General features: G+C 40.1%; 1 protein-coding gene across 1 annotated transcript in view; it reads right to left on the bottom strand.

Annotated features, from left to right (window-relative positions):
* The window catches only part of kcnh2b (potassium voltage-gated channel, subfamily H (eag-related), member 2b), a 197,827-nt gene that overhangs the window by 86,334 nt on the left and 91,093 nt on the right, over window positions 1-20,400 (bottom strand). The window contains exons 3-6 of the mRNA XM_028005324.1: window positions 17,659-17,814; window positions 16,046-16,256; window positions 15,596-15,927; window positions 14,715-14,926 (exon numbers count right to left, since the gene is read on the bottom strand). Coding sequence (XP_027861125.1) covers window positions 14,715-14,926; window positions 15,596-15,927; window positions 16,046-16,256; window positions 17,659-17,814 — 911 coding nt within the window. The remainder of the gene's footprint in view (window positions 1-14,714; window positions 14,927-15,595; window positions 15,928-16,045; window positions 16,257-17,658; window positions 17,815-20,400) is intronic.

The following is a 20,400-nucleotide window of genomic DNA, read 5'->3' as shown; positions in this document are numbered from 1 at the left end:
ATGGGGCTACAGCTGTGTTACCTTCACATACGAGTGTGTGTGTGTGTGTGATGTGCGCATTCATTCATCTGCTAATACAGAGATGAACCAGAAAGCAAAAGTATGTATATGTGCCTTACCGGCAAAGACAGAAAAAGACACACACGCACACGCCCACACACTTCTGCTTCTATATACGGAAAGAAAAAATTGTAGGGAACTGTGTTTTCAACCACAAAATAGATAAAAATATGTTGGAATGTTTTTCACAGATCTGAAGGCTAAAAAAGAAATGCTAAGTTTGCCTTCCAATAAAAACTGGGAGTCCTCCAGAAGCTAAAAAACACTCAGCTTTCTGTTTCACACGGCAACAGCCAATCACTCCTCACCGAGGAATCAATTAAAACTGACAAGCGAGTAAATTGCAGAACTAGCTTAACGCCTGTGTTAGGACGAGGTGAGCCAGGTAGACACAGCCTGCGCTCAGGATCTCCGACTGGCAAAGAGAGAAAAATTGATGGTCTTGTTCCAGTGTCATGTTCAGCTGGGAAACCAATTAGTTCCTGTCTCTACAGTATCTGTTGTCCACACTGCAAAGCGCCGCGTTCATCTGCTTGCTGTCCTGTTGGTATTTACCGTGGTGTTTGCGCAGGGCTCAGGGTCAGGACAGAGGTCACGGATAATGACTGGGTTTAAATGGCACACTCTGATTTATTCCCCTTGTGGTTGGTAAGGAGGCGACACTGCCAGGCTCTCTGGAGAGGTTTTGTAGTCTCAACTGAAGGAGTTGTCCCGATGTAGCGGCGGTTTAGCAGGTTGAGGTGTCTGTAGGGCCCTTTAGGTGGACGAGTGTTTGTGTGACGGATATCGATTTCCTTTGGGGCGTTTTTAGCGTTGACCTTAGGGATGATATAAAAAGCTCACATCTGTGGTTGTAACAGAAACACATTTTCACGTGTCCTAGATTTGAGTAACAGTGAAATACAACGTCCAACTGCTAAGTATATGTTTCTTCTGGGAATGCAAATGTTGAGCTGGAAAAATGATAAGAAGTTGAGGTTTAAAACTGGCACCTTGTTCTATACTTTGCGTCGTCCAGAGGGTCTGAATAGATAAGATTTTTTGCTGGAGACGTGACGTAAGTTTGAAAATATTGGATCTGATTTGACCAAATTGCTAACATTTGGTTGTGACATATGCAATGTGTGTAGGAAGCCATGCTAGGAAGCTTACCCGAAATTGCATGCTTTGTATCGACCATCCCAAGCTGATCAACAACTTTACCAGCAATCAAATGTCTTAAAGATTCCTCTTGCTCCGACTTTAATTACTTTAATTCGCTCACTTCCTCCGCTGCCATTGCTAAACCACAACCATAGGCATACTGAAATCTATAACAGTGCAGAAGATTGTCCAGGACGAAACAGATCCTGAGAAATCCAAGCTCAATAGGACAAATCACAGAGATGAGAATTGGAATGGCGTAAGAAGGTGATGGCAAGGCTAGCCCTTCTGACAAATGAGCCCCAATAGGATGTATGTTGTGATTTGTACCTATAGAAGAGTCCAGCCTTAACAGAAATACTCTGCTTTGAACACAGTTTGGGATTTGTAAAGCTTGGCATCTATTTGAGAAAAAAAAAAAAATCTTTGTCACTTGTTCTCAGTAGCCTAACACTGAGTGTCATCTCAGGACCTATAATGTCAGAACCTGAATCACGCCGTTTTAACCTGAGCGGTATATCTGGTGAGTTACCTCTGTGCTGTGGGTTCAACAGATCTAAAACTGCTTCTGTGTCTTATGAGCTGTTGTGGAGTTGACATTCAGTAATACTGCCCAGTCCAAAAGAAGCAGGAGCAGCCTCCAGCTGCACTGTGAGAAATGAATAACACGAGCTGCCTGTGTTTGTCAGAGATAGAGCACATTGGTGGCTCCTTTGGTTCACTCCAGCGCCTCCTGTTATGAGCCCATTCCTCCGCAGCCCGGCCCCCGCCTGCTCCGTGATGGATCGGCCTGAGGTGGGTCCCTAGCTGCCTCACTAGCTCGGGACTGGATGCTATCCTCTCACACACTGGTCTACCAGCAGATTTAATTATAGCAGGCATTAATGCTGAATGAAAAAATGCTGGGCCGTCCCCCTTGTGTCACAACCTGGCTCATGGGTTCAGAAAAAAGTGACAAAACATCCAGGAACAGCAATCTCTGTTTTTTTGTTAGTCCACAAAATTAAATCAGAACTACAGCGAATCGCATCTATTTGCAGTTCAGTATTTGACTTTTTTGTGGAATGAGATAATTTTTATTTTTTATTTTTATGGCAGTGCATGCTTGAAATGCAAAAGAAAATGCAGCTTAATATGCTGCTGGCTGGTGTTTGGAAAGCAGCCCTACGACAGTTAGCTTCTGTCGTAGGGCTAAAACAATTTCCACTGTGTGTATTAATGCAAATATGGAATAGGGATACACGACATATCGGCACTAATATCAGTATCGGCTTTTAGTAATTTTTTTAACATATTGGTACCGGTACAATAAATAAAACTGGGCTGATATAAATTTTTAATTTTTTTTTAAATTTCCTTTATTTAACCCGTTAAACCCCATTGAGATCTAGATCTCATTTTCAAGAGGGACCTGGGCAAAAGTCTGCAATACACAGCAACCTGGTTACGAAATAAAACTAATTAATACATATGCACAAGTGTAAAACAATAGAAAACAATTTAAAAGCAGTGATACTGTTTAATAGAATCTCGTTGCCTGTTTTTAAGAACCGCTCGAAATAAATCCAATGAAATCAGTTCTGACATCTTGAGTTCAGGCTGGAGATGATTCCAGGCTGGAGGAGCCTTAACAGATATTTGTCTAATTTTGTTATGGGACTGGGAACAGAGTAGATTGGTCATGTGGCAGTGATAGTGATGCAGCACAGCATTGTGGGTAGTTTAACTGAAACTGAGAAGTGGTGGTGAATTCAAAAGTGTGGTCATTTTTTTCCAAGGTGTCAAAACAGTTATGAAATATATAGAATATTGATAAATATTGGTTATCGGACAAAAAAGCAATATCAGAACTCAATGTAGGCCCAAATTTTCATATCAGTACATCCTTAATATTAGAGTATGTTTGGTGTTTGGACTAATAAATTAGGCAGTTATAAGAATCTCTAGAGGAGAACTCGAGTAATCACAGATTTTAGCTATTTGTTGGCGGCGAATTCTGGGGGTCCACTGTATGAAGATGAGATGTTTGGTTGGTTGTGCAAATGCAATATGAAAAAAAATTAATAGAACATGGCACAAATCCAAAAAAAAAAAAAAAAAAACTAACCTTGGATTATCTTACAGTCAGTTGACAATAGTTACCATCAGCTGATTCAGATCTCCATTCTGTTACCATACTTGCTTCTGTTTACCTGAGAACCAACCTGAGAAGAGTGTTTTCTTGTCAGGCAGCTAATTGGCCTGTCAACACAAACAGGCTTTCACATCATATCCAGCCACAGAGTCCAAAAAGCAACTGGGTCAGACTTGTACAGGGTAAGGGACAGGCCAATCAATGGCTGCTTATTGTCCAGACCTTCAGCCCTCTTCTTATTCAATTACCTGTTATGATGAGGAAAGGCAAGGAGGCAGGCAGGCCATGCCCACAACACTGTGATTAATGGGGCCAAGACCAAAGAAATGGGTCACACAAGCACAGAGGAAAGGGGGGAGGGCGGAGGAGGAGAAAAAAGAGAGATAATGTACAGACATGGGGGTCAAAAGAGAAGGAAAGAGCAAAGGAGAGAAAAAAAGGCGTGAAATGAAGATGGAACAGAAGGAAATTAGCTGCAACGTATTGGGGCTGCAGAAGCTGCGTTTCCATTACAAACGTTGTCAGCTGATGTCAGAGAAACACTTTCGCAGTCACTGTGTTTCCATTATATAAGCAAAGGAATTAAAATCATACGTTAAAAGTGAAAATGTTTGTTTATGTGAACCAACACATCATGCCATCATCCTGCTACCGCTTTCTGTCATCGTTTTTGTAAGTTGTAACGTTTGGTTGTCGTTCATGTGACTTGTGTGAAGCCAAAAATTTTTTACGTTACCTTTTTGCAAAATACACCAATTTTCATATGGCTTAAAAAAAAAAAAACAACAAAACAATTCAATCTAGCGCAAAAACCTTTTATAAAACAATTACGTTTTTTTCAAAACTGGTGTGTTTTCATTAAGTGAGTTCCTATTTGTGCAATATTATGGCGAGTGGACAGGCTAAAGTAGCTTGTTGGAGTCATATTTTTTATATGCATGGTACAACAGCAAAGATGGAAAAATGTTTAACACTAGGTTTTGTTATAGGCACAGTCAAACTGATTTGGAGGACCCTGATGTAGTTGATACATCATTTACTACAGGTTATTTAAATATGGACCCAAAAATCAGCTGGTTAATCAAAATTATCTGCTTTCAGCAATATAAGGACAGACAGTGATGTGAGAAACGATGCAGAAGAAGCTACTTTCTACACCATCTGTGGTTCAATCAGCCACAAAAGCGATCAGAGCTGAAACCATTATTTGATTAGTCGTGAGTGAATTGTGATTAATTGAAATAATCGTCAACTAATTTAATAATTGATTCATCATTCATTAGAATATACAGACTTAAAAAAAGACTGTCTTTATTTGCACATTTTAACTGATTCTGACACCATAACATAAGTTTAAGTGGTTCAATGAAAAATCTGCAAGAACACCCGTTTTTAAAATCCAGTTAATCGTCTGAAGAATCAGGAGAATAATCGTCCAATTAATCAACGACAATAAAATAACAATGAGTTGCTGCCCTAGATTGGTGCATCACCTGCTTCAGCATTGTATGGCTGGATGCAGGAAGATTCTTGCATTTGTTACGTTTTTACTTTGAGCTGTCATCCTCCGTCTTTGAGAACATTCTCGCTGCTTCGCTCTCCATCCCGTCTTCCTCGCCCTTCTCCGCCTGTCTGCGTCCTCCTCTCCAGGATGCTCCCTCTGACCCTCCTGTCCCGCTTTCGCGGTGATGCCACCTGCCTCTCAGTCTGCCGTCGATCATATCTGCTTGTGTGTGTGTGTGTGAGTGATGAAGTCAGAGGCAGGCTGCCAGTGGAGGTGAGGAGCTTTCAGTCAGACTGCAAACAGATTTCCTGCTTGGGTGTGAATTACAGCCGGATGCGTTCTGTTAGTCAGTCCCTGCTGAGTGGAACTGCGCAAAAAAAACACACACACAAAGAAATCGCGTGATGTAGCCTTAATGAATAAATGTCCTAGATTTGGTTTAAGGACACAGCAGATATTACTTGAAATCATCTCTGGTTTTATAGAGCGTTACAAATACCCATATCGATGTCCCTAACGTTACAGGAATGGGCCGGCTTCCGGCAGCAGGAGCAACAGATAGATCCGTCTGAAATGGATTAACTGCCTGGGTATAAGTGCGTTTGTTCAACAGGTACAACATTTTGAAAGTTATGTTGTGTCTCAAAACTAGAACGGCTCACTACTTACAAGAGAAAGAAGCCACCATACACCTGGACACTAGATATCTAAAGATGTCTGAGAGCAACCTGGAAGTTCTCACGAATCCAGAGCCGGTTGAAGAAATGACACAAGGATCAAAATATGCAGTGCAATTTAATAAATGATGTAGAATTAGGTGGAAATATCCTTTTCACCTCATTTGGGATGTCGATACTGTCTGTCTGAGCAAGATGGAGAATCAAACTCTCCATCGATTTCCCATTGCGAGGCGATGAGCAGATCCAAATGGTACAGTAGTGGGTCTTTAGAAGTCATCAGAACACAAGAGGAGCCTCTGCTGATCTGGACTAACAGATTTCATATTCAACCTCATATTTGTCACAGGACATTTCTGGAAATTAACGGAAATGTCCTGCAATAAAAATAAATATCGAAAGCGTCAACGTTTTTCTTAGCAAACATATTTGTAATATTTCTATTAACATGAAATGTATACCAGATGTCGATAGCAACCAGCGTAATCCACACATTAAAAAAAAACTAAGATAATTAGCCTGTATATTAAATGATGCGTAATGAAATGGGATGTTTCAGGAAACACTGGACAAATCGAGAGAAGGGTGTGTTAAAGCCAAGAAGCCAGCTGAATTTGGTCAGCATTAGAAAACTGTTTCCATGTGCAGATCAGTATCAGCTGGTTCAATATTAACTGAACCAAAGTACTGACCAGAGTGGTACCAGTGGTAAAAGCAACGATAGCTTCACAACAAACACTCACTGTGTCAAAACCTTCTAATGACAAATCGTTACTGTTGTGTTTCTAAACTTCTGAATATTCCAGTGAGTGTTATTAAAGCGACAAAACCACTGAGGCTTCGTAGGATTTCTGACAGGAGAGTCAAAAAAAAAAAAATCAATAAGCTGTTCAGAATAAAACATGGCAATGTTGAGATCTTATGAGAATCAATGGCCAGATGAGAAGTAACTGAGTGAAGAGATGCACTGATCTGACATTACTATCTGTAATGGTTCCAATATTGAAAAAAACTCTAGATCGGATATCAGTGGCAATGTGCCCAATCCATAAGGACGGATCTATTCAGTCTAATTCTATGCTTTAAGCTCTGAGCAACGTCATGCTTTATTATTTATTTTACATAAGATAGTTAAGCAATTGACTTTGTTCGTTTCAGTGTTAATTATTTTATATGTCTGTGTTGTTTTTACATGTTTAGCAAAGCCTGTGTAAAGCTATTGGAGTATTTAAGTGCTGTACTGGTGGAGAGGTATCAAGTACATTTGTATTTCAGTAAATTAGATGTCAACTCAGCACTGTGTTCCTGTGTCAGATTGGAATCGGCCTATACCAAACCTCAGCTATCTGCATCAGTATCGGAAGTGAAAAAAGCGGATCGGTGCATCCCTGATTATTTATTTTACCCACCAAATATGTGAAAGAGTTTGAAGGAACAACATAGGCTAATTATATAAAGGTTCACACATTTGTGACAGGAAGACAGTCACAACATGACTGTGCTTCTTTGAGGGTCATTGTTAGAATAACACTCCCAGTATGTTTTTTATTTAGATAATATTCTTTTTGTCATATGATAACACCATGAGCTAGAAAAGGTAAAAAATAACTGCTGATAAAGACTGCACCGGTGGTTGTGTGAAGAAAAAAACTTGGAACACATACAGCTTAAGGCTAAATTCCCAAGTTGTGCCAAGTATTGGAAAACATTCAAATATCACAAACAGGACGGGTCTTCAGGTTATCTTTTTGCTGATAAAATTCCAGAGCGGGAGGTTTGGTGTTGTGATTGTGGTGAAACACGCACTGACATGGCTGCGCTGAAAATATACCACGACTTAAAAGCTGCTTAATCAGCCGTTCCTGTGCCCATCTGAGATGGCCTGGAGCCTGGTTTACATCATGTCCACAGATGCAGATCACATGGTATGTTTTGGATCTTCTGACGAGCAGATAAAAGGAAAATTAGAGGTCACAAAAGCTCACTGCAGTGCCTGGGAGAAACAGATTGAGCTTTGTTGTTCAATCATGAAGAAGAGCGGCCGGTAGTTACTTTATACTAATGCTAATACAAGAAAATATGACTTCAAAGTTAAATTTCTTCTATTGCTGCCCATTGGCACAGGCTGCATTATAAGAATTTAACTTCATAATTTAAGGCCTTGAAATTGAAATTTGTCCCTTTAAAAACTCCTGCTCTGTCTTCACATCATCGTTCATCTATTAACGCCTAAACACTGGTTTTTATCAGCATTTCACTGAAAAGTAACTATTATAATGAGCTGAGCTGATGGACAGTTCCACCAGGTTTTTGCTAATTGCTGCTAGCTAGTCTGAAGGAGCTGAGTGAGGGACGGCTGCTATGTGAGTTGGGAGATTGGAAATTGCAGCTCTGAGGAGGAGCTTTGTCCTTGAAGGTGGGGCAAGGTCCACACAGGTGTTTTGGACAGCTGAGTGGTCGCCAGGAAGATTGAAGGATTTCTCAAACATGCATGAAAGAATCAAGGCAACACTCCAGGTATGTTCTTGATGAGGGAATATCAATATAGCACGATTTCTTTGAACAAGCTCAAAAAAATTAATTTTTTTAAATTGCACTTCCCCTTTAATATCGTGTGTCTCCTTTTTTTGTCGTAACAATACTGTACACACATTCACACACTGCTTTTGGGTGGCCACAGTTACCCCGGGAGTGGGGAAGTGACACAGAGTAACAGAGTAACAGAGACGGAGGGAGCGACGTTCGAACCAGTTACAGGACGAACCAAGTGCTAATCCTTCTCTAGACAAACCGCCATGCTCCTTTCAGCAGCGCTCTGAGGGCAGCTTCCTGTAATAGTAACCTGCCGCTGCTGAATACTGCTCTCCTTTATGCCCAGAACCACTCAGGAACTTCCACATGACACGTGTGAGGAGAAAGCCCATGAGCCAAAAGGCCCAAAGAATCTAACGCCTCCGTCACAAAGCCAGAGCGCGCAGGTCGCTTCCTGTCAGTGTGGAACAGCAGGCAGCTTTTAATGCTTCCCAATCTACACAGGGCTGAATAAAGCCTTCTCCTCCAGGTGGAACATTCCTTATTGGGGTAACTATGGTACTCATTTCTGCTAATTTATGTCCTATTTATCAGCCACTGACATGCCGGAGAACTTTACCACAGGTGGCGCTAAGAAAAAACGACTTTGGTGTCAGATTAGAGCCAGGCCCTGCTGGCGCGTTGTAAGAAGGGAAAAAAACAACAGCAAAAAAAAGCAAAACATGTGGCACTGCTAAAAATACCTGCTTTTGAATCATTCACATCACAAACCACTTAGAGAACTCATGGATACTCATGGCTTTATGCAGATATTTATCATCAGATTTGGGCGAGGCGGGAACACACTTCATGAAAAAATGCGGCCTGGCGGCTCTCCTGCACCGTAACAAACTAATAGAATAGAATAGAATTACTTTATTCATCCCAGCAGGGAAATTATTTCGCAGTTACAGCAGCATAGAGACAAGACACACAACAACCACCACTGAGTAGCAATTGTAGACAAGATAAAATAAAAATAAAATATAATACTGTCAATATAAAAAGCTTTGCTATAATAAACATGAGAAGGGGAAGCGGCTGGAAGGGAGGACGACCCCCGACTGGCGGCTCAGGGACGTTTCAGTCAACTCACACTACATAGTTTAAAGTTTTCGGCAGCTTACTTGAATGCACAATTCAAGTGTTACTGAGTGAAGATTTTAATAGCACACACACAGAGGAACTGAACTACTGTAATTGCTGCTAAGTTGAACCAAAGCATCAACAGTAATATTCTATTCAAAGGTTAAAACTCTTAACGGCTACCACGGCGCAATAAGGACATTGTGGACAAAAGAAGAAAAGGAAGAGTAAAACGTTTTCTAGAAAAACATGGAAATGTCTGAGTTTGAAAAGTCAGAAATTTGAGATTAATGTCAGAAATTTTCAAGAAAAAAAAACGTGGACATTTCTCAGTCAAAAAGTTTCAATAATTTCTTGAACAAAATTGCAAGTATTCAACTTTCTTCTATTAAGGCAAACATCATCTCTTTTCAGACCTATAATAATTTATCTCTGACTCTGCTTTGTTAAAATATTGCATTTTAAATGTATAGCTAAGCCATGGAAAAGAACAAGAAAACTTGACAAATATTTCCTTTTTTAATTGGGGAAAAAGTTTTTGTCTCTAAGTACTTCCTGTGCTGACTTTGGACGCAAACAGTTTCAACAGCTCTGCTTCAAGCTGTCGCTCTGATGGTGGAAACGTTTGGTGTGAGATTTGACTAGTAACTTTGATTATTTGGAGTTGATCAATAAAACGACTATTTCATTTGTTTATTTTCTATTTCCTCCCCAGTTTGTATGGTACTTTAATTATACTTGGTACCTGTCACATAACAGATGGAAAAAAAAACTATTTATATTGATTTGATCATTTTAATATGACAAACATCTGGCAGGGTGTGTAGAGTTTTATGTTGACTGTACAGCTGATATTTATCGTCTCTTTTAAGCCATTAGCGGAGAAGTCTTCTGATGCATGTGGTCCTTTGGCCTAATGAAATACATTCCATTATAATGCTGTAATGAATCAACAAGAGAAAATCAACTCAATAACATTGAGGCAATAAATCCTTACAATTCTTTTAATCCATATTACGACTATGTGACAGATGTGAAGGGCTGCAGAAATGGAAAAATACACAGACACTGTTTTTACGCTGTACGTGGTGAAAATGTCATCACATACTTCATCTCTGTCTTTGTTTGTTATTTTTTTGCAGCGTATCATACATTCTAAAAGATTGCCAAAATGAATGACAGTTCATATTGAGCAGATTTTGTGTTTATGTGATCCGACTTTACAGTCAGTGACAGAAATGCTGTATTTTGCCAACTGTGCAGCTTCAATTTTAGTGCTGACAGTTTGGGTTGGTGTTGGATTATTGCAGAGTTATGATATGAATATTAATTCATCGTTAAAAAGCTTAAATCATCAGCTTAAAAAGTTTACTTTGTGATGAAAACCTATTGGCACAAAATAAAACTTTACTGCAGCACAGTCCTGTTGCCAGCACAGCAGAGGCTGTAAAACCGCTTCAAAAATCTATTGCTAGAAAACCGAGGTGGGTGATCTGACATCCAAAAGGAAATCAAACAAAATATTTGAAGGGGAGTATTATGTCTTCTCCAGGTACATGGTGTCACTTTACCTCATAATCAAGTAACTATATTAAGTTCAGTTGTTATAAAAATGTTATTTAAATCAAATATGACTTAAAATAATTTTTATTTCCTGATTTAATGCATTGAAATTGTGCCTCTGTCTCTTTAAAAACTCACACTCTTTCTGTAACTCTGTCTTCAGGAAGCCATCTCAACATGGCTCCTCTATTAACACTTTTTTTAAAAACCATTTTTACCAGAGCTGGACAGAGAAATAACTCATTTAATATTGATCTCAGTAGATATGTAGGCGTACATATGTTTGCTAGTTGCTGCTGGCTAGTCTAAAGGAGCTGAGAGGGAGAATCTTGAGAGAGGGCTACTCTGTGAGGCGGTAGCTCAGCAGCTCGAAAATTACAGCTCTGAGGAGGAAGTTTGTCCTCGAAGGCGGAGCGAGGTCCACCCAGGTGTTTAGTAGGAGCTGAATGGTTGCCATGGGAGATTAAAGGGTTTCTCAAACATGTATGGAAGAATTAAGGCAGGACTCCAGGTATGTTTTTGATAACATGATGTAAAGCTCAAAAAAGGCAATTTTGCATAATACTTACACTTTTATAGCCAAACTAGAATATGTATAAAGATTAATCATTCATAAGAAACTCCGTAAAACTCAATAGCTAGAAACAGAAACAACGTCTCAATAAGGTAAAAAAAAAAAGGCCTTTCCAATCCCAAAACCATGCAGCAATGGACGCATCAATCCTCAAACTTACACCACCAACAGTCTAATCTTCAGGTCCCCATTGTACCAGAGGTGAGTAATAGTTACTTACATTTACTCAATCATACTTACTTGAGTATCGTTTTGGGGAAGAAAATACTTTTAGGAGTAGTTTTATTACACTATACCTTTTACTTTTACTTGAGTACAATTTTTATAAAGTATTGCCACACTTACTTAAAAAGAATGTCTGAATATTTTACATACTGTGAGTGCCTTAACTGTCTGAAGAAAAAACAAAAAATACAGAGTTTAAGCTAAAGTAAGCCTTTTAGTTTGTGAATAAGCTTTGTTTTTTAATATTTATTCACTGTGTCTTTTGGCACTGTTAGAATTTCACAGTTCTAACATACATTAGTATTCACATTTTTTTATGATATTAAACAGTGCTGCCTAAATCTTTGCAATCATGTTTTTTTTGTTGTTGTTGTATACATATTTTTTTTAGTTTAGGCTTCCAATGTAAAGCTGTATCCAACTTCTGGTATTTAGGCCTCTAATACTTTTTAGTATTACATCAGATTCTGATCAGTTGCTTTAGTGAACTTTTAACCAGATACTATGTTACTCTTATTTGAGATTTTTTTGACACTTACTTTTTACTTTAATTTCATTAAAAAAAAAAAATAAATAAATGTTGAAGTAGTGCTACTCTTACTTGAGTACAATTTTTGGGTACTCTACCCACTTCTGCTTTAACTGGGTTGGTCAAAGTTTGGTAAGGTAACGTCGCTCTCACTGCACGTGCCTTCTGTGAATAAACAATCACATTGAAAGGCAGCTGTTCCTCTGTTTCCTCTCAGATCCCAGAAATTTCCTCCAAGCGGCACTTTGGAGCCAGACTGAGCGCGTGCAGCCTCAGTCACGAAGCCTCCCATGCAGCAGGAGGAAAACTAACTGGGTGTTCAGAGGAGGGGAAGGGGGACAGCGCCACGAGTCACTCCAAAATGAGAAAACAAATCTGCACGTGTTCCTGTCTCCCCCTCTCAAACAGTTTATGAAACACGTAAATTATTCAACCTTATTTGCAAAACAACATCATTTTCTCAGCTCTGCTGAGGGATTGCTGCGGCTTCAGTGTGATGGTGCTGCCCTCTGCAGGGCGGAAGTGGTAATGCAGGGGCATAATCTCTATTGAAATATCTGAACTGATTAAAATATATATATATTTTTTAAACAGGACTATTCAAAGAGTACATCTTTGAAGTGAAAACAAGCAGAAAACCGAGAGAGACCAAAATATCTCTGTGTTTGATTATAGGTTCATACATGCAAGTGATTTATATGGCAAGCTAATAAATTCATCAGCATAAATATATATAAATCATAGCCGCAACTTCTTTATCATTTTCCTCCATTCTTCCTATTAGCCTGCTATAAATAGAAGTCCATTTGGAGTCACAGCTGGTGCTGTTTCCTCCCATCTGCACTGTATAACAACTACAGTACACAGCATCAGTTAACGCACATTTATGCATACACACACACGCGCACACACACACTGAGGGCTATGCTTTAACCTTACCAGCTGAACCTCATTCTATATGGCACGACTGCATTCAGTGATCCACGATTAACTCTGGAGATACTAGAAAGTCCATGTCTGACTCAGATAAGACAGAAAAACGGATTATTTACTGATACCAGTAATACCAGGTACACAGGGAGTCTTTGCTCCAATGACTTATGAATAAATGCTTCTAATATTGAGAGCTGGATGAAGAGACTTGAGAATGTTTTTGTGATTTAATTTCTGCAAAATTAATAATAATAAAAAAACTTTGACAAAAGCACTTAGAGTCTCCTTTTCAAAGGATATCAACTAGTCACAATGTTAGGATTGTAGAAGTTACTGGTTTAGGCAAGAGTGACATGCTGGTTTTTTATTTTCTTACTTTATAGAAAAATTGGAATTGGCTAAAATTGGTATCAACAGGTCAAAGTTTTTGAAAGACCAGAGATCAGAAAACAGTCACAAACCCTCATCAGTGCACCTCCACCTGAAATCCCAATGTATCTCTCCAATCTAATGCCTAGGCAGTCAAATACTGTACAAAGTGCTAGAGTGAGTGAGATCATGAGGGTGATAAAATGCTCAACAGCAGAACGATTGCATACAAAAGCGAGCCTTCTTGTGCCTGACACTGACCACATCTCATAACCAGCCTTACGAGGCTTTTAGGTACCCAGTGTCAGATTTAATAAGCTGTGACAAAGTTGGAAAGGCCGTAATCGTGGTGAAGGTTTCACTAATGATAAAGCGTTCTGAACATGTGTAGAATTTCCAATAACAGTCAGCAGGAAGATAAAGTTACTGTAGGAAAAAAAACACATTTCTCCACACAATCCATCCATATAAGAGTCCTTTCTTTGTTACCGGACATTAAACCTTGTTTTCACCCCAGTTCTCAAACTGTTTTGATCAACAGTTTCAAAACTCTACATTAAAAAGCGTCGTACTTTAAGATGTTAATGCAGAACAATTATATTAACATTGAGTAGTTAGTTGAAATATGCATGCAAAAACCTTCATGAAGGTGTGCTGCAGGTTTGAGTTTTTATCACTACCAAGCCATACTCCGGATTCTGTTATTCAATCCACACAGGACAATGGTTGAAAGAGAGATAGATTGCAGACAAATGAGAAATAAATCCTCAAACATCTTACTTGGACTTTATCAGCTCTGGAAACAGAGCGAACCAGCTCTTCTTTGGTTTTTACCGAACTAAAGCACACCAAATTCCGCAGCACATGTCGATATTAAGGTTGTCAAAGTCAGGCTAGCATAGCTGGCCTGCTTTTCTGTTAACATGCTTTTTTTTTCCAATTACAGCTTTTTCCTCACATGCAAAATGTGACTCCTGGAAATTGTTATCTAGTTGTCATAATGTTGACAACTGGTAGTTCCATGAAAGTTTTTACAGATATCCTCCTGTGCTCAGTCTAAGTGACTGTAACCCTACTGAGATGCCTTTGATTATTTCATCAAGGGTCAAGCAATCACAATAATTTATGCTAGTAGGTGAAACAAGCAGCATACTCTGTCTGTTTGCTCTGGTAGCAAGTGGATACAGCTAGCAGGCGCAAAATGGAAACACACAAACACATTTTCACCGTATATGGAATGTGAAGTTTGCATCCAAACGCACTAAAACTATTTGGTAACAGCGCAGTGGTCAGTCCATATCAAAACGCCTGATTCAAACCAGCAGTGTGCCCTTGTGACGTCCTACCTGTGTGACCTTCTCGGTGACGTTGTGAGTCCTGTCAATGAGCTTGCAGGGGGCTATGATGTCCATCTCTCCAGAGGGAAGGGCGATGAGGGGGTCCGGTTTGAAATCCACAAAGTTGAGGGTGATGTGGGGGATTTTGGATATCGTACGGTACCGCATGAGGTCCGAGTCCGAAGTGGAGTTCAGTATGTTAGACTTACTATTTACTGCACCTGTAGAGAAGCACACCAGGTCAGGATTAAAGCTTCAGGAGGTAACTTTTATAAAAATGTATTTTTTTGATAGTGCTGTCAATCGAATAAAAAAAATTAAACAGATTAATCACATACTAAAGCAGTGATTAATCATGACTAATCACTAGATTAATTTTGGAAGACTGAAGTATAAAAATCCACTTTTCCCAAAAAACTCCAAAGAAAATGTTTTGGTTTTTTTTGTCTCAAATGAAATGTCTCAGTCTTCCAGGTATTCATATGAGACAGAAAATGTGAAAAAATTTCAAGCTCCTCCGGCTCCATTTAGTAGTCCTATTGCCATGTGCAGAAATACAACCAATCAGAGCCAGGAGGAACATCTTAGCAGTGGCAATCATACTTGTGTACATGCTGCTCACACCCTTCACCAATCAGCAGGTAACGCTGTTCAACTTCAACATTGCTGCTGACTGGAGCTGTGCTAATGGTGGAGAAACAGTTGGAGTTCTCAATGGTGGAGTTCTTGGCAGGTTCCACTGTAGGGAGGAGCTGTGGATGCTTGGCTGTAGCAGAGAGCAAGTGGGAGGGGCCTGCTTGTTCAAATTTTCAGGCTAAGCCCTTTCTCAAAACTCATGACTCCAGACAGTAGGAAAGGGCATTGCGATGTCGCACTATCTCTGTACTCACCAGTGCTGCTGCTGGACGGCCGGACGCTGGCCCTCCGGTTCTTCCGGTCCCACTCGGACCTCAGGGCCTCAATCTCGTCCACGGAGGAGGCGCGCCGCATGCTGTGGAAGCTTTCTCGCGAGCGGCTGTGCGTCAGGGAGCAATTGGAGCACGAGGCTTCCGGGTTAAGGCTGAGGCGGTGGCGGGCCACGACGCAGGGGGTCGACTGGTTGAGGGGCCCGACCAGGTGGGCTACTTGGGGAGGCAGCCTGGGGAAGGGAATAGGGGTCTCCGAACACAGGAGGGTGCGTTGGTCCTCCTGGCGATCCTCCGGCCACTTCTGTAGAGCCGACCTAGAATCAACCAAACAATATTAAACATCAGACCTCATGCTTGCAAAAAGTGTACATAAAACATTTCTTCATGCCCCACATACAGTATGTGTTTCTACAGTAATCCTGAGGACTGTACCTGCTTCCACTCAGCTGCTCCTGGTGATCTGGGGGTAAGAGAGGCAAGGGCAGGAACTCGCCCAGACCAAGACACTCGGGACTGTGGTCCGGATGCAGCGGCAGGGGCGTGGCTGTGGGGATGTGGCCGGCCTCCGCGTCGTCCAGCGATGCCTTGCTATTGGACAGGGAGCGGAGCTGGGGGAAACGCAGCTTGAAGCCTCGTGGGCGACCTGGGCAGAGGGAGGATAAAACTGGCTGATGACCTGCTGCGTGGCAAGTGGATTTAAAACCAGAGGTGGAGTTCAAGCAGGAGAGAGGGAGGATTGGAGATGGATCACATGTGGGATGGCGGCATTGATGGGATTGCCGTTTCAGTCAGAAATAATCTAAAAGATTATTTGGTGGACTCATAATACAAGCTCTGTGTTGCAAGCCAATAAACATCAATACTTAGAATTCAGAAGAATAAAAGTCTAAATCTAATGTCTGCTTCATGTTCATAAATTGTGTATGAACATGAGCAGACATGCTGGAGGTCATAAGACCTACTGAATGTTAAAACCAAGCCTCATTTGCAGTGTTTCTGCACCAATGCAAACATAGTCAGTGTTTGAGGGTGATGATACACCCGATATGTCTAGTATGACATATTGGGATTAAATTCACAAAATTGAAGGACTTTGGTTTTGATGGACTTTATTAAGGGCTACCATAAGCCTCTTCTCCATTGTCAAGTCTCGATGGTTAATGTCTGGTTTGGTTCTGTTGTGTAAGTTGTGTACATGGCTAGGAACTTTGGGACATCTTAGAAACACCTGAAGTTATGGATGGCGGTTTGATGACATCAGTCAGTTTGCCTGAAATGTCTTGGTATATTTGTTCGTTGCGGGTTGCCTCGTCTAGTTGACATTATCTGCGCTCTTCCGCCACAAATGATAAAAAGTTTGTACCTCAGAGTTTGACCATGGAATTATTAAATTGCAGCCTGCTGTCTCACACACTAGAAACAGTGTCATCATAGATTGATTGAGATGTTCTTGTTTGAGAAGGAATCCATGATCCAAACAACTAATGCAATTTGCTGCCAATCAAACAGCCTGGTCACTGGTCACGGTCCACCTTGTAGCACACCTGAGGAGGACCTGTGATGCATCTGGAAATGGAGATGAATCTGACAAGCTAATCAGCTGTAAACTATTGTTACATTAACTGTAACATATTACAACCTTTCAGTTCAAATGTTAATATTTCATTTCCCAATAGTTTTATAAATTTCATGAATCATAAATCTCTGAAGAAGTGAGATTGTTTCTTTGAAAATATGGAAACTTATAGTCATCTGTCAGAGCCAAGGAAAACATGGCTATATGCTGAGGATAGAGTCCAAATGTAAGTAAGGAAAGTGAAGGGTCAACTTGTCTGACCAATCCAGAAGTCTGATAGTGGAAGTGTTGGCAGCGCTGCGCCTGAAAAACATCCTATAGCAGCAGCTATAAGAACGGCAAAAGGGCACAGTGTGAAAAGAAACGAGTGAACGGGAACCTTATAGAAAAAGACTGAAACTGTATGAGGTCCCTGCTTTTTGTTCCTGGTCTAAAAGAATACAATGAGAACATGCATGAGAACACTGACCTGTAACAAGCCAGGTGGGCAGGCGGTGGTTCAGCTCCCGTTTATGGTCCTTCAATGCGTCTTCAGTCATGACCTCGAAGTTCAGGATGAACATGATCACCACACCATCCTCGTTCTTCACCGGCACCACGTCCACCATGCACAGGAAGCACTGGCCTGCAGAGACAGCGCCAACACGCAGACCCATTTGATTGGTCAACTCGATTTGACCAACCTCATGGTCAAATTGACTATGGGGTTGATTGATCAAGAAAAACAACTTTTAGGTAATCCATGCATCTTAAATACCAACAAATTAGACTTGGAGAGACACAAATTTTCTGCTCACAATTTAATATATATATATATATATATATATATATATATATATATATATATATTTTATTTACATATATTTTTTAAAAAATTGTCACTATGACAGATAATCTGTGAAAAGATCAACCTCTTCTGCCTCCTTCCAGTGGCAACTAAAATCAACCAATCACAGCTAAGGGTCTTAGTGTTGTCAATCACCCCCTGGCATGTACTGCTCACAGTTTGGTGAAAGTTTTAACAAATATGTGAAAAACACATATATATATATATATATATATATATATATATATATATATATATATATATATATATATATATATATATAAAGTTAGTATAAGTTACCTGGCTTATTAACTTATAATAAGCATGAAATTAGACTGAGGGTGGGAATAAGTAGCTGAGATCAACACACCACACAAAAGAGCTTAATTGAAAGTCAAACAATGGTTCTATTATTTTCTTATCTTTAAGATAAAAACCATAAAATCATCACAATGCACATAAACATGCCAATCGATGATATAAAACTGAAAAAGTCACAACCAAGCAAAGTCAATCGTGGGAAGATTTCAAATGGAACAACAGTCTCCAACTAATTCTCTCAAATTTCTCCTGGATGCATACTGAGTTTGTGAAGAGAAAAGTCTTTGTTGTGTTCTGGTCCAGTTCTCTACAGTCCCAAGAACTCCATCAGAAAAAAAACAGAACTTGTTTCTCACTGTAATCCTCATCCTTGTTTCTTTTATCTCATCCCATCCTCCTGTACCCGTCCAGCCTCTTACCTGGACAGACAAACGCCACCACAGTAGTTATGGCAACGCTTCAAGCCAGTCCCGTGTGCCGTACCGGCCAACACGGAGCGTATCTACGGCAACCCTGCTTCGCCCGCCGTCCTGCCTGCCACGCATCTCGCATCATCACCGCAGAGTGGGACGAAATCCGATTGGACAGGAGCTCTAATCCCAACACAGTGGGGGGGAAAATATGAAATGCTGGGAAAACTAGAGGATTAAACCATCTGGCCTCCATCAGCAGCAGTTGTGCATGTCTGTCCGCATGCATCCATGTTTTAATAAACGTGTGGGCATCAGACAAAGCTGAAGCCCATTCATCATCCTGGATCATGTTCATTCATGCCCGGATTTTGCAGCTGTGAAAATGTATTTGCAGACTTGTTTTAATCACTGGATGTGATGCTGAGTCAGGCTTAGAGCTGCAGACACCTGACTGAGGATCATCCACACAGGCTGATGTTTGTTTCTTCAGAAGAAGACATCAGCACATCGGCCGGGCCAGTTCTGTGGCTGTTAACTTTGTCCTATAAGTTTCAAACTCGACTTCGGTTTTACTGTCTTCTGGTGTTTCATCTGTTTTTAATCTGTACTGTTTATATTTGTCATGATTCCTTGTAACTGTTCAGCGTTGATTATTATTGCAAAACTTTGATTACACACAAATATGACCAGTGAGCTGGCAGTTATACAACACTGCAGAAATGGCTGGAAATGAGTAAACCCACCCTACTTCCTCCTTCATCCATCTAGAACGCTTTAAAAAACTAAGAAAAAAGTGAGACTAAGATACACTGACCCGTTTTACTGTAATTGTCATGTCTGAAACATGTCTGAAATTGTCATGTTTTCATTATTTGTTCATGGAAAATCGTAATTAACAGAAAATAAAGCCTTAGAAACATATGCATGTGAGTAACTAATCTTCTAATTGTGTTAAATTAAGGGATAAAGTTTGTGAAGTAAGTGAGCTTGTCAATGATATTACAATATATTGAACGGATCTGTTTAGATGTAGAAAAGGTGATTTTTAAACGTTGGAGCAGTAAAACAAACGCATCTTTAAAGACAGTTCAGTATTAAATAAAACTCTATAACAAACTAACTTGTAATTTACGCTCCCTTTGTTTTGATGTCCTTTTCTCCTTCTGCAGGAGCATTGTCACTATTGTCAGCAGTAAAACAATAACTGGTGATTCTCTCACTGATTACATTACAGCTGATGTAACTGAAACTCACTTTTCAGGACTTGAATGGCAAAGAAAGCAGGTGAGAATTTGTGACTATTAGCTAATGTGGCTAAGTGTTAGAGGTATAAAATTGAATTAAAATCATTTCTTAGAGAAGGTTTGTAAGATTCATAAATATTGAATAAAAAGATTAAACGTGTTGGACAGACAATGCAGTAAGATCCGACACTCATAAACTTTGTATCAGTTTAATTGTTTCAGGATTTTGTATATCTTTTACTTTTTTTTTCTGCTATATTGCCCCAATCAGAACACAGTTTCCCACCACACACACCAGCTGTACCAGTCCTCCGACTACCAAAACCAGGGATCCACAAACATTCACTCAAATTGGACAAAGACGGCGGGGCGAGACTTTTGAGAACAACAGATGTGGTTTGTACAGA

The sequence above is a fragment of the Xiphophorus couchianus genome, chromosome 21, assembly GCF_001444195.1.
Source record: "Xiphophorus couchianus chromosome 21, X_couchianus-1.0, whole genome shotgun sequence".
NCBI classification, from domain to species: Eukaryota; Metazoa; Chordata; class Actinopteri; order Cyprinodontiformes; family Poeciliidae; genus Xiphophorus; species Xiphophorus couchianus.
The sequence above is the reverse complement of the archived record's forward strand: the minus strand, read 5'-3'. Positions and strand labels throughout refer to the sequence as shown.